At 44.6% G+C, this 16,319-nt stretch overlaps 1 protein-coding gene across 1 annotated transcript in view; it reads right to left on the reverse strand.

The window, feature by feature from the left end:
* Positions 1–3,965: 3,965 nt before the first annotated feature.
* LOC115129907 (spondin-2-like) overlaps positions 3,966–16,319 on the reverse strand; it is a 66,852-nt gene continuing 54,498 nt past the window's right edge. The window contains exons 3-6 of the mRNA XM_029660704.2: positions 10,299–10,519; positions 5,625–5,816; positions 5,116–5,287; positions 3,966–4,973 (exon numbers count right to left, since the gene is read on the reverse strand). Coding sequence (XP_029516564.1) covers positions 4,786–4,973; positions 5,116–5,287; positions 5,625–5,816; positions 10,299–10,519 — 773 coding nt within the window. The 3' untranslated portion in view covers positions 3,966–4,785. The remainder of the gene's footprint in view (positions 4,974–5,115; positions 5,288–5,624; positions 5,817–10,298; positions 10,520–16,319) is intronic.

The following is a 16,319-nucleotide window of genomic DNA, read 5'->3' on the forward strand; positions in this document are numbered from 1 at the left end:
GGAACTGTTCATTAAATGGCAACCCAGACTATTTGCATTGCCCCCCCTTGTCTGCTTCTGCTCTCTCTGTTTATTATCCATGCATAGTCACTTTACCTCTACCTACAGTATATGTACATATTACCTTGACTAACCGGTGCCCCTGCACTGGAACCCACTGTTTATAGCCTCGCTACTGTTATTTTAGTGCTGCTCCTTAATTATTTGTTTTATATATATATATATATATATATATACTTTTTTTCTTCTTAAAACTGCATTGTTGGTTTGTAAGTAAGCACTTCACTGTAAGGTGAACCTGTTGTATTCGGCGCATGTGACAAATCAGATTTGATTTGATTTTTAGATTTGAAATAGTCATCTACAACTGGGGTTCCTAAACTTTTTCCGATCAGGCCCCCATCCTAGCATTGGGGAACGTCCGGCACCCTGTCTATTTCTATGGGTACAAGCACTGTCCATGACACGAACCGTTGACACCCCTCTTGCTGGCAGATAGAACATTTTGCAGGTTTAAAGCTTATTTCATGCAGTTCTACACATTTTGTCATGGTGTGCAGAGAACATTTAGCAGTTTTAAATCAAATTTGATTTGTCACATGCGCCGAATACAGCAGGTGTAAGTACAGTGAAATGTTTAACTTACAAGCCCTTAACCAACAATGCAGTTTTAAGAAAAATAAGTGTTAAGTAAAAAAATAGATATGTAAATTAAAGAGCAGCAGTAAAATAACAATAGCAAGTCTATATACAGGGGATACCGGTACAGAGTCAATGTGTGGTGGCAAAGGTTAGTAATATGTACATGTAGATAGAGGTAAAGTGACGGTGCATGGATAATTAAAGCTCCTTTTCTTGCAATTCTATACATTTTGCCATGTCTAATGTGTATTAATGTGATATTTAAGTGACAAACATTACAACAAAATCTATGGGCTAAAAAACCTAGCTAAAAAACTTTTGGTGAAATGGGCTAGTTGATCTGAACATTTATGACAAGTTATGAATAATACCTCTCTAAGATATGCAATGACCAGTGATGTAAAGTACTTAAGTAAAAATACTTGAAAGTACTACTTGTGGTTTTTTGGAGTATCTGTACTTTACTATTTATAGTTTTTACAACGTTATACTTTTACTTCACTACATTTCTAAAGAAAATGATTTACGTTTTACTCCATACATTTTCCCTGACACCCAAAAGTACTTATTGCATTTTGAATAATTCAAATCCAATTTTATTTGTCACGTGCTGACTACAGCAGGTGTAGACCTTACAGTGAAATGCTTACTTACAAGCCCTTAACCAGCAATGCTTTAAATAAAAAGTGTTAAGTAAAAAATAGAAAATAAAAGTAACAAATAATGAAACAGCAGCAGTAAAATAACAAGCGAGGCCACATACATGATGCAGCGGCACAGAGTCAATGTGGAGGCTATATACAGGGGGTACCGGTACAGAGTCAATGTGGAGGCTATATACAGGGGGTACCGGTACAGAGTCAATGTGGAGACTATATACAGGGGGTACCGGTACAGAGTCAATGTGGAGGCTATATACAGGGGGAACCGGTACAGAGTCAATGTGGAGACTATATACAGGGGGTACCAGTACAGAGTCAATGTGGAGGCTATATACAGGGGGAACCGGTACAGAGTCAATGTGGAGGCCATATACAGGGGGTACTGGTACAGAGTCAATGTGGAGGCTATATACAGGGGGTACCGGTACAGAGTCAATGTGGAGGCTATATACAGGGGGAACCGGTACAGAGTCAATGTGGAGACTATATACAGGGGGTACCAGTACAGAGTCAATGTGGAGGCTATATACAGGGGGAACCGGTACAGAGTCAATGTGGAGGCCATATACAGGGGGTACCAGTACAGAGTCAATGTGGAGGCTATATACAGGGGGAACCGGTACAGAGTCAATGTGGAGGCTATATACAGGGGGTACCGGTACAGAGTCAATGTGCAAGGGCACTGGTTAGTTGAGGTAATTGAGGTAATATGTACATGTAGAGTTAAAGTGACTAAGCATAGATTATAAACAGAGAGTAACAGCGTAAAAGAGGGTTCTGGATATGCAATGACCAGTGATGTAAAGCACTTAAGTAAAAAAACTTGAAAGTACCACTTGCCGTGCGGTAGCGGAGAGAACAGTCTATGACTAGGGTGGCTGGAGTCTTTGACAATTTTTAGGGCCTTCCTCTGACACCGCCTGGTAAAGAGGTCCTGGATGGTAGGAAGCTTGGCCCCAGTAAAGTACTGGGCCGTACGCACTAGCCTCTGTCGTGCCTTGCGGTCGGAGGCCGAGCATTTGCCATACCAGGCAATGATGCAACCAGTCAGGATGCTCTCGATGGTGCAGCTGTAGAACCTTTTGAGGATCTGAGGACCCATGCCAAATCTTTTCACACAATTATCAAGAGAACATCGCTGGTCATCCCTACTGCTTCTGATCTGGCAGACTCACTAAATACTTGCTTCGTTTGTAAATTATGTCTGAGGGTTGCAGCATGCCCCTGGCTATCCATAAAAAACAAGAAACCGGTGCCGTCTGGTTTGCTTAATATAAGGAATTTCAAATGATTTATACTTTTACTTTTGATACTTAAGTATATTTAAAACCAAAATATTTGACTTTTACTCAAGTAGGATTTTACTGGGTGACTCACTTTCACTTCGTTTTCTACTCACTCCACTCTATTCACTATTTCACTTAATTTTTCTTCTCACTTTCAGAGTCATTTTCTATTAAGGTGTCATTACTTTTACTCAATTATGACAATTGGGTACTTTTTCCCACCACTGGCAATGACTGAAATGACAAGAAGAAAACTGATTATGCACTACCCAATTTCAAAATTGTATCTTGTGCATTCTACTATTACAACTTTCAAGAGTAAGTTGAAAGCTGAGTATCTTTAAAAAAAAAACATTTCTTTGTTTTTTGGGGGGGATGACCCTACGCCGACTCCTACAAGATAATTCATGTGTCCCAGTGTCAACCACAAGGTGGTGCCATAACATTTAAAAACGCACTGCATGTCCAAACAACATGTAACAGGCATAGCACTCATCAGAGTTGTCGAGGATGGAGATAATAAAAGCAAGATATTACTGCATAATTAAATAGAACACTTGTTTGATAACTCATTATTGGACAATGCAGAGTGTTGGTGTACAAGGTTTTGAAAACTGAATCTGTGTTCAGCCAGCACTATCGTGGAATGTGTAACGCTAACAGTATTTGTATTTTTTTATGTTTTAATTTTATTTACCCCTTTTTCGTGACATCCAATTGTTAGTTACAATCATGTCCTATCGCTGCAACTCCTCTACGGACTCGGGAGAGGTGAAGGTCGAGAGCCATGCTTCCTCCGAAACACGACCCTGCCAAGCCGTACTGCTTCTTGACACACTGCTCGCTTAACCCGGAATCCAGCCGCACCAATGTGTTGGAGGAAACACCTTCCATCTGGCGCTCAGGGTCAGCTTGCAGGTGCCTGGCCTGCCACAAGGAGTCACTAGAGCATGATGGTACAGGGAAATCCCAGCCGGCCAAATCCACCCCCAAACCAGACGACGCTGGGCCAAGTGTGCGCCACCTCATGGGTCTCCCGGTCACGGCCGGCTGTGAAACAGCCTGGGATCGAACCCGGGTCTGTAGTGGCGCCTCAAGCACTGTGATGCAGTGCCTTAGACCGCTGTGCCACTCCATAGGCCCCATCTTTAATGCTTAAACTTAAAGGCCTTAGCCAGACCAATAAAGAAGTGTCAATACGGTTAAAATTACACGACACAAATAAATAGTGGATTACTGGAACTCCTATTAGACATAATTCAAGGGCATTCTTCAGTGTGACAGCAGTTTCGCATTTGGACAAGGCCTTTTCATAACTAACACATTAAGACTGTTCAACTCCCTTGGCATTGGCAGAAATCAAAGGAAACAGACGTTTCTATTTACTGAAAACTCCTCCATTTGTATTTATTTCATCATGAGTTACACAAGACACAACATAACATACAGTATATACAAAATGTGTCCTACAAATTAAAAGAGTGAACAGATATAACTGCAAAAACAAAACCTGTATCCCTTTTTATTTGATAAAACTGTCCCTCTCTTGGCTAGGGTTTCTGACATGGGTTTCTGACATGGGGTACTGGGCTATAGTTAGCCTTCAGTTGTGTCTTGTGAAAAGGGTATTTATAAATCTGTCTGTGTGGTTGTTGAATGATGGCTGTGCGCTGAGCTGAGCATCATGTAAGATTCCCATTTAAATCAATGCCCCAGGTTCCACAAAGTAAGAGAGTATTATTTATGTGCAAGGACATACTCTACATAGCTGTGTCTCTTATGTCCACTGATAATGTCATTGTTCTCTTTTGCCATGTGGGTGCTTGTCATCGATCAACAACAGTGTTTCTTAATACAAGTCCTCAAGGAAAAGTATTAGAGGACTGGTTTGACTTTAGATTGACTTTAGTACTCTATACCAAGACCACATCAAAAAGTCAACTTCATTTAATACAAAACTGTCATTCTGCAGTGAAAGAGTCCCTTGCTTGCATTATTGTGGTCTGTTTGTGGTCCGGCAATGTGTATGAGTCCCAGTGTTAACTTGGAGATGGGCATGGGAGTCGCTCCAACTAGAAATTGCCCCTGTTCTAGGATCAGCTTACCGTTCCCAACCTAATCCTAACCTTACTGGCCTGAACCTGAAAGGCTTTAGATCGGTGTCTAGGGGCAACTTCACCCTACTCTGTCAGGGGTCACTGGGGCTTCAGGCAGTTGTGTGCCGTGCACTCGGTCTGCTCCTCCATCTCAGGACAAGGGGCTCCAGCGTTAGCTGGCCACAGGAGGATGTAGCGGGTACGGTGGCGGACCCCTCCACTGGAGCAGGGCCCCAGACACAGACCCCAAGATGACCACAGAGACACCTCACAATCCAAAGGTGTCTCTGAGAGGTGGATAGAGAGAGAGAGAGAGAGAGAATGTAGTGAATTAATAGCACATAAATACACTGAATTGTGATAAACAGAGTGAGAGAAAGAGAGAGATTTGAAAGCGCCATGCACACGACTGTGTCCATGTCAACCTACCTGAGAAGCGTTGAGGGTGGATAGGGAGAGGCAGAATGTGATTGGACATGGGAGTTTGACGGGAGGATGAACGTCTCTGTCTGGTTAGCCGTATGGAGGCTATGGGCGGCAGCTCTGTGAGACGGGGGTAGTAGAAGGAGTTGGCTGGGTGCTTGGGCATCTGGGAAGTAATCTGGAGGGGGACAACAGCACATAGAAAACTGTCAACAACAAACTCTAAAACACAAATAAAATCAGATTATTACCGGTACTCATTAATAATTCAAAGCTGTGTGCTTGAACTGTGACATTTTGTTAGTGGGAAAAATTAATTAGGCCTACACTTTCAAGTCTTTCATATTGGGGTAATGTTAGCAGCATACCTACATAAAAAGGGGTGGGCCGTTTCCCCGAAACAAGCTATGTTTGGTCTATTTAAAGCCTAGTCATTACAGAGGAAGGGGTAACCTCCATGGCCCTCTTTCCCCCTCAGGTGAAAGTGAAAAGAGGGGCGAAGTCATCTATCTCACCCGTGTGATGTTTTCCTGGGGGACAGTGGGGTAGTTGGGAGAGGAGAAAGTGAAACCGCTGTCCGTTCCTGCATCAAAGGGTTGAAGGTCAAGGGTCGCTTCCTGTTTCCACTTGCCGCCTTCACAGAGGTTGAGACTGTCCACCCCCACGAACCAATCAGGGCTGGGGATCACTTTCACCATCAGAGAGAGCTGTGTCCATAGAGGGAGGGAAGGAGTGGGAGAGTGGGAATGAGAGAGTTTAGTTCCAGTACACTATTCAGATCCTGTTTGTGTAATATTGGCTGTGCTAATAAGACAGGGTTATAGCTGATGCTAACACACACATGGCTGGACAAAATTGGTCCTAGTTGTGTAAAAGCCTGAAGTGTGTCCGCTGTTTCCTGTATGAGGTTAAATGCCCGCTATTCAGGGCTCTAGGCAGGGCTGGGACAAGATTGGGTGGGGTGGACAGGCTTGGGTAGGGGAGGATGGATGGGCTTGGATGGGATAGTGTGGCACCTATATACCGCCTAGTATATAGGTCCTGGAATGGCCTCCCGAGTGGCGCAGTGGTCAAAGGCTGTGCCACTAGAGATTCTGGGTTCGAGTCCAGGATCTGTCGCAGCCTGGCCGACACCGGGAGCCCCATGGGGCGGCGCAAAATTGACCCAGTGTCGTCCGGGTTAGGGGAGGGTGTCGCCGGGAGGGATGTCCTTGACCCATCGCACACTAGCGACTCCTGTTGCGGACACGGTCGCCAGCTGTACAATGTTTCCTCCAACACATTAGTGCGGCTGGCTTCCGGGTTAAGTGGGCAGTGTCAAGAAGCTGGCTGGGTTGTTTTTCGGGGGACGCACGTCTCTCGACCTTCACCTCTCCCGAGTCCGTATGGGAATTGCAGCGATGAGACAAGACTGAAAAGAGACAAGACCAATTGGATACCATGAAAATGGGATAAAAATGATAAAAATAGGTCCTGGATGTCAAGAAATGATGTACTGGGCCGTACACACTACCCTCTGTAGCGCTGAGCAGTTGCCATACCAGGCGGATGCAACCAGTCATGACGTTGGCCTGGGGATAGGTTTATGACAGTCATAAATACCTCTTTCCCCCTTTTTCCTCTCTCTACTCTGCTGATGTTACATTTGCAAACCCCTTGGTTAACATAGAGATTCTGGGAACATCAGAAGGTGGGGGGAAATTAACTATATTCTGGTAATCCGACCAATTGAACATATGCGGTGGTACTTAATGAATATGATGTCAGTTCGGTTGTCATCTGAGACATTCTCACCAATGATAAGATGACAAACTCTACAGTGGAAAGTCTACACATCAGAGTTATCTGATTCACGTGGAATTGTTGTTCAATTTAAATGTTTGAATATTAAATTATTCGTGATGGGATGAAATGTGATTTTAGCTTCTAAAATGTGAGATTTGGGTTTTCAAAAGATAGGGCTCTCCTCATTCAGTGGCCCGCCCCTGTGAAGGAACATGGGCTATAAAACTTTTCAAACACACCCTCCTCTCCCTTCCTATATAAGCCCTTGACGACAACATAACCTCCTGTTCCGAGGACGACGGTCCGATGTCAGAATGGTTCAGATAATAACTACAGAACGAAGCCAACATCAGCGTGAGCTTTGGTTGCGAATGGTATGAACTTTGAACTCGTATTCACTGCAGAAGTGATACCTCCTAGCCGTTGAGTTAGCAACAGCAGATGCAAACGAGGGTTAGGAAGGAACAGACAGAGTATCCCGTCTACCACACAACGACGTTACTACAACGTATTCAATTTACCAGCAATTTACTAGGTCTTTAAGAGTTTATTCGGAAGATAACAGCTCTATAAATATTATTAGTGGTGCCCGACTCTCTAGTTAATTACATTTACATGATTAGCTCAATCAGGTAATATTAATTACGGATAAATTATTTTATAGAATAGCATGTCATATCACTTAATCCGGCATAACCAAAGACACGACAGGATGCTCTCAATGATGCACCTGTAGAACTTTTTAAGGGACCCATGCCAAATCTTTTTGGGATAAGGTGTTGTCGTGTTGATCAAATTTGATTTGAAGGCCAGAGACACTCACTGACACACACTGATACCTAATATTGACACTCCATCTAGGCATGATCTCCCCAGGGCCCACAGAATCCCAGGCCCCAGTCAAGAGAATGAAAAATCCCCACCCTCAACCCGCCCAAACCTGGCAGTACCAGAAGTTTAGGGGAAATATGCATGACTGTACGATTTTCTCTGGAAGCACAAGTCTGTAGAAATGCAGTGGTTTCCTCATGCAAAGTAGATCGGATTGGTTCTGGCTGCAGTAGGCTTACACATAATTTGTGCCTACCAACACGCACAGATCAGCAACATTGTGTGTGTGTGTGTGTGTGTGTGTGTGTGTGTGTGTGTGTGTGTGTGTGTGTGTGTGTGTGTGTGTGTGTGTGTGTGTGAGCGAGCGTGCATTAGCGTGTGTTTCTCTTTGTGTATTTCCAGATGCGGACAATTTGATCTATCATTGTCAGTTCCACACAAAGGCTGACATCTCCATCCCCGTTCTCAGCCTTGTTGCCCGCTGATCTAAAAACAGATTGGCTAGACCAGCACAGACATCACAGTCAGACTCCAGCACAGATCAGAAAATGCCAGACAAGCGCTAGCCTTCAGTATGGGGCAGCCAGCACTGGAGGGAGATGCTTTTCATGGGGGTTGTTTTTGCTCCAGGCGAAGACAGGCAGTGGAATTACTAATAAACAAAATGTTGGTCACCAGCACCTCACCTTCAGGAACTACCCACCCTCCACTCTCCCCCTCTCTCCACACTTCTCACCCATCTCTTCCCCCTCTCCACTTGTCTCGCGCCCTCTCTCCACTTGTATCGCGCCCTCTCTCCACTTGTATCGCGCCCTCTCTCCACTTGTTTCGCGCCCTCTCTCCACTTGTATCGCGCCCTCTCTCCACTTGTATTCGCTCTCTCTCCACTTGTCTCGCGCCCGCTCTCCACTTGTCTCACGCATGCTCTCCACTTGTCTCCACTTCAGTCCTCAACTAAGTGTGAGGGCGAGGAAAAACATACATCCACCAGAAGCAGACAGCAGCTCCAGGCAGCCCAGAACCCACCTAGCCTGGCTAGCATCCCTCCCAGTCCCAGCCCAGAACCCACCTAGCCTGGCTAGCATCCCTCCCAGTCACAGCACCAGCACCAGCCTCAGCCCAGAACCCAACTAGCCTGGCTAGCGTCCCTTCCAGTCCCAGCCCCAGCCTCAGCCTAGAACCCACCTAGCCAGGCTAGCATCCCTCCCAGTCCCAGCCCAGAACCCACCTAGCCTGACTAGCATCCCTCCTAGTCCCAGCCCCAGCCCAGAACCCACCTAGCCTGGCTAGCATCCCTCCCAGTCCCAGCCCAGAACCCACCTAGCCTGGCTAGCATCCCTCCCAGTCCCAGCACCAGCATCAGCCTCAGCCCAGAACCCACCTAGCCTGGCTAGCATCCCTCCCAGTCCCAGCCCCAGCCTCAGCCTAGAACCCACCTAGCCTGGCTAGCATCCCTCCCAGTCCCAGCCCAAAACCCACCTAGCCTGACTAGCATCCCTAATAGTCCCAGCCCCAGCCCAGAACCCACCTAGCCTGGCTAGCATCCCTCCCAGTCCCAGCCCAGAACCCACCTAGCCTGGCTAGCATCCCTCCCAGTCCCAGCTCCAGCCTCAGCCAGCCTGGAACCCACATATCCTGGATAGCATCCCTCCCAGTCCCAACCCCAGGCAGCCGAGAACCCACCTATTCTGGATAGCATCCCTCCCAGTCAGCCTAGAACCCACCTATTCTGGATAGCATCCCTCCCAGTCCCAGCCAGCCTAGAACCCACCTAATCTGGATAGCATCCCTTCCAGTCCCAACCCCAGGCAGCCTAGAACCCACCTATTCTGGATAGCATCCCTCCCAGTCCCAGCCCCAGCCCTAGGCAGCCTAGAACCCACCTATTCTGGATAGCATCCCTCCCAGGCCCAACCCCAGGCAGCCTAGAACCCACCTATTCTGGATAGCATCCCTCCCAGTCCCAACCAAAGGCAGCCTAGAACCCACCTATTCTGGATAACATCCCTCCCAGTCCCAAACCCAGGCAGCCTAGAACCCACCTATTCTGGATAGCATCCCTCCCAGTCCCAGTCTCATTCCTAGCTTCAGCCCAAGCCCCAGAATACCGCTCCAGTCCCAACCTAACATTGCAGCCTAAGCCTCAGCCCGGGCCCTAAGTTCATCAGGGGAGACAGCAGACATAGACCAGGCAGGACGGATGAGGGAGTTTGTGGCCACAGGGCTGGATGCTAAACTTAGCCTGATTGGAACACTGGAAAAGACTAGCGAAGTGTTTGGTCAGGGAGGGTGGATTGAGTCAAGGGGTTTGCCTTTGGTGGGGCCAGGTCATAAGTTGACTATGGATTGAGTTGAGGAGTGTTTGTTGCTAAGGTTTTGTGGTGGGAGCGGAGAGCAGAACCGAGTTGATAAAGTCATGGCGTGTCTGTATATTTAGAGAGAGAGAGGAACTGGACCTTGGAAAGGGTTGTGGAGAGGTTTATGGAAAGCAGTAACGGGTGTGTAAATGGTGGTGTGTGTGTGCGTGCGTGTGTGTGTGTGTGTGTGCCTGTGCGTGTGTATATCATGCCTACCAGTGGGCTCCGTGGTTGCAGCAGCAGTTCTGTGGAGCTGTGCCCGATGCCAGTGGCGATGCCTGCTGTTCTGTACATGGCACCGACCGCTCGTCTCTTCCTGGCATCCTTCGCCCCCTTCACCAGATCTACCGTCACCCCTACCTCAGCAAAGTTCTGTACCCCTATACTAGCCAGCGCCCCCTCCTGAAACAGCCGGTGCTGCTTATTATGGGTGATAGCTGTTGGGAGAGGAGAGAGAGACAAGTTATTTTTTAATCCTGTTAAAATGAATCTCTCCTTCCTTAATGTCATCACCAATAGCTTTATGAATACTAAGACCTTTACACACTCCAATACCTTTACTCACACCTCACACCAATACCTTTACTCACACCAAGACCTTTACACACACCAATACCTTTACTCACACCTCACACCAATACATTTACTCACACCTCACACCAATACCTTTACTCACACCAAGACCTTTACACACACCAATACCTTTACTAATACTAAGACCTTTACTCACACCAAGACCTTTACTCACACCAAGACCTTTACACACACCAAGACCTTTACTAATACTAAGACCTTTACTAATACTAAGACCTTTACTCACACCAATACCTTTACTCACACCTCACACCAAGACCGTTGCTCACACCAAGACCTTTACTCACACCAAGACCTTTACTAATACTAAGACCTTTACTCACACCAAAACCTTTACTAATACTAAGACCGTTACTAATACTAAGACCTTTACTAATACTAAGACCTTTACTAATACTAAGACCTTTACTCACACCAAGACCTTTACTCACACCAAGACTTTTACTCACACCAAGACCTTTACTCACACCAAGACCTTTACTCACACCAAGACCTTTACTCACACCAAGACCTTTACTCACACCTCACACCAATACCTTTACTCATACCAATACCTTTACTCACACCAAGACCTTTACTCACACCAAGACCTTTACTCACACCAAGACCTTTACTCACACCAAGACTTTTACTCACACCAAGACCTTTACTCACACCAATACCTTTACTCACACCAAGACCTTTACTAATACTAAGACCTTTACTCACACCAAGACCTTTACTCACACCAAGACTTTTACTCACACCAAGACCTTTACTCACACCAATACCTTTACTCACACCAAGACCTTTACTAATACTAAGACCTTTACTCACACCAAGACCTTTACTAATACTAAGACCTTTACTCACACCAAGACATTTACTCACACCTCACATCAAGACCTTTACTCACACCAATACCTTTACTCACACCAAGACCTTTACTCACACCTCACACCAAGACCTTTACTCACACCAATACCTTTACTAATACTAAGAACTTTACACACACCAAGACCTTTACACACACCAAGACCTTTACTCACACCTCACACCAAGACCATTACTCACACCAAGACCTTTGCTCACACCAAGACCTTTACTCACACCAAGACCTTTACTCACACCAAGACCTGTACTCACACCAAGACCTTTACTCACACCAATTCCTTTACTACAACTAAGACCTTTACTCACACCAAGACCTTTACTAATACTAAGACCTTTACACATACCAAGACCTTTACACACACCAAGCAGTTTACTAATACTAAGACCTTTACACACACCAATACCTTTACACACACCAAGACCTTTTACTCACACACCAGACCTTTACTCACACCAAGACCTTTACTAATACTAAGACATTTACACACACCAAGACCTTTACACACACTAAGACCTTTACTCACAAAGACCTTTACTCACACCAAGACCTTTACTCACACCAAGACCTTTACTCACACCAAGACCTGTACTAACACCAAGACCTTTACTCACACAAAACCTTTACTCACACCAAGACCTTTACTACAACTAAGACCTTTACTCACACCAAGACCTTTACTCACACCAAGACCTTTACTCACACTCACACCAAGACCTTTACTCACACCAAGACCTTTACTCACACCAAGACCTTTACTCACACCAAGACCTTTACTCACACCAAGACCTTTACTAATACACACCAAGACCTTTACTCACACCAAGACCTTTACTAACCTACTAAGACCTTTACTCACACAAGACACTTTACTCACCTCACACCAATACCTTTACTCACACCTCACACCAAGACCTTTACTCACACCAAGACCTTTACACACACCAAGACCTTTACTAATACTAAGACCTTTACTCACACAAGACCTTTACTCACACCAAGACCTTTACACACACACAAGACCTTTACTAATACTAAGACCTTTACTCACACCAATACCTTTACTCACACCTCACACCAAGACCTTTACTCACACCAAGACCTTTACTCACACCAAGACCTTTACTAATACTAAGACCTTTACTCACACAAAACCTTTACTAATACTAAGACCGTTACTAATACTAAGACCTTTAGTAATACTAAGACCTTTACTAATACTAAGACCTTTACTCACACCAAGACCTTTACTCACACCAAGACTTTTACTCACACCAAGACCTTTACTCACACCAAGACCTTTACTCACACCAAGACCTTTACTCACACCAAGACCTTTACTCACAATACCTTTACTCACACCAAGACCTTTACTCACACTAAGACCTTTACTCACACCAAGACCTTTACTCACACCAAGACCTTTACTCACACCAAGACCTTTACTCACACCAAGACCTTTACTCACACTAAGACCTTTACTCACACCAAGACCTTTACTCACACCAAGACCTTTACTCACACCAAGACTTTTACTCACACTAAGACCTTTACTCACACCTCAAATACCTTTACTAATACTAAGACCTTTACTCACACCAAGACCTTTACTCACACCAATACCTTTACTCACACCAAGACCTTTACTAATACTAAGACCTTTACTCACACCAAGACCTTTACTAATACTAAGACCTTTACTCACACCAAGACATTTACTCACTCACACCTCACATCAAGACCTTTACTCACACCAAGACCTTTTACTCACACCAAGACCTTTACTCACACCTCACACCAAGACCTTTACTCACACCAATACCTTTACTAATACTAAGAACTTTACACACACCAAGACCTTTACACACACAAGACACTCACACTCAAGACCTTTACTCACACCAAGACCAAGACTTTACTCACACCAAGACCTTTGCTCACACCAAGACCTTTACTCACACCAAGACCTTTACTCACACCAAGACCTTTACTCACACCAAGACCTTTACTCACACAATTCCTTTACTACACCAAGACCTTTACTCACACCAATACCTTTACTCACACCACACCAATACCTTTACTAATACTAAGACCTTTACACATACCAAGACCTTTACACACACCAAGACCTTTACTCATACTAAGACCTTTACTCACACCAAGACCTTTACTCACCAAGACCTTTACACACACCAAGACCTTTACTCACACAAGACCTTTACTAATACTAAGACCTTTACACACACCAAGACCTTTACACACACCAAGACCTTTTACTAAGACCTTTACTCAAGACCTTTACTCACACCAAGACCTTTACTCACACCAAGACCTTTACTACACACTAAGACCTTTACTCACACCAAGACCTTTACTAATACTAAGACCTTTACACACACCAAGACCTTTACACACACCAAGACCTTTACTAATACTAAGACCTTTACTCACACCAAGACCTTTACTCACACCAAGACCTTTACACACACAAGACCTTTACTCACACCAAGACCTTTACACACACCAAGACCTTTACTCACACCAAGACCTTTACTCACACCAAGACCTTTACTCACACCAAGACCTTTACTAATACTAAGACCTTTACTCACACCAAGACCTTTACTCACACCAAGACCTTTACTAATACTAAGACCTTTACACACACCAAGACCTTTACACACCAAGACCTTTACTCACACCAAGACCTTTACTCACACCAAGACCTTTGCTCACACCAAGACCTTTACTCACACCAAGACCTTTACTCACACCAAGACCTTTACTAATACCAAGACCTTTACTCACACCAAGACCTTTAAGACTTTTTACACACCAAGACCTTTACTCACACCTAAGACCTTTACTCACACCAAGACCTTTACTAATACTAAGACCTTTACTAATACTAAGACATTTACTCACACACCAAGACCTTTACTCACACCAAGACCTTTACTCACACCAAGACCTTTACTCACACCAAGACCTTTACTCACACCAAGACCTTTACTCACACCAAGACCTTTACTAATACTAAGACCTTTACTCACACCAAGACCTTTACTACACAAGACCTTTACTCAACTAAGACCTTTGCACACCAATTCCTTTACTCACACTAAGACCTTTACTCACACCAAGACCTTTACTAAGACCTTTACTCACACCAAGACCTTTACTACATACTAAGACCTTTACTAATACTAAGACCTTTACTCACACTAAGACCTTTACTCACACCAAGACCTTTACTCACACAAGACCTTTACTCACACCAAGACCTTTACTCACACCAAGACCTTTACTCACACCAAGACCTTTACTCACACCTCACACCAAGACCTTTACTCACACCAAGACCTTTACTCACACCAAGACCTTTACTAACACTAAGACCTTTACTCACACCAAGACCTTTACTCACACCAAGACTTTTACTCACACTAAGACCTTTACTAACACCAAGACCTTTACTCACACTAAGACCTTTACTCACACCAAGACCTTTACTACACCTTTACTCACACCAAGACCTTTACTCACACCAAGACCTTTCACACCAAGACCTTTACTCACACAAGACCTTTACTCACACCAAGACCTTTACTCACACCAAGACCTTTACTAATACTAAGACCTTTACTAAGACACACTAAGACCTTTACTCACACCAAGACCTTTACTCACACACCAAGACCTTTACTCACACCAAGACCTTTACTCACACCAAGACCTTTACTAATACTAAGACCTTTACTCACACCAAGACCTTTACTCACACCAAGACCTTTACTCACACCAAGACCTTTACTCACACCAAGACCTTTACTCACACTAAGACCTTTACTCACACCAAGACCTTTACTCACACCAAGACCTTTACTCACACCAAGACCTTTACTCACACCAAGACCTTTACTCACACCAAGACCTTTACTAATACTAAGACCTTTACTCATACCAAGACCTTTACTCACACCAAGACCTTTACTACACCTCACACCTTTTTACTCACACCAATACCTTTACTCACACCAAGACCTTTACTACACACTAAGACCTTTACTCACACCAAGACCTTTACTAATACTAAGACCTTTACTAACACTAAGACCTTTACTACACACCAAGACCTTTACTACACCAAGACCTTTACTCACACCAAGACCTTTACTCACACCAAGACCTTTACTCACACCAAGACCTTTACTCACACAAGACCTTTACTCACACCAAGACCTTTACTCACACCAAGACCTTTACTCACACCAAGACCTTTACTAATACTAAGACCTTTACTCACACCAAGACCTTTACTCACACCAAGACCTTTACTCACACCAAGACCTTTACTCACACCAAGACCTTTACTTTCACAAGACCTTTACTCACACCAAGACCTTTACTACAACTAAGACCTTTACTCACACCAAGACCTTTACACACACCAAGACCTTTACTCACACAAGACCTTTACTCACACCAAGACCTTTACTAATACTAAGACCTTTACTCACACCAAAGACCTTTACTAACACTAAGACCTTTACTCACACCAAGACCTTTCTTACTCACACCTCACATAAGACCTTTACTCAAGACCTTTACTCACACCAAGACCTTTACTAACAAGACCTTTACACACACCAAGACCTTTACTCACACAAGACCTTTACTCACACCAAGACCTTTACTCACACCAAGACCTTTACTCACACCAAGACCTTTACTCACACCAAGACCTTTACTCACACCAAGACCTTTAC

Source organism: Oncorhynchus nerka, linkage group LG5 (assembly GCF_034236695.1).
Source record: "Oncorhynchus nerka isolate Pitt River linkage group LG5, Oner_Uvic_2.0, whole genome shotgun sequence".
Taxonomy (NCBI): Eukaryota; Metazoa; Chordata; class Actinopteri; order Salmoniformes; family Salmonidae; genus Oncorhynchus; species Oncorhynchus nerka.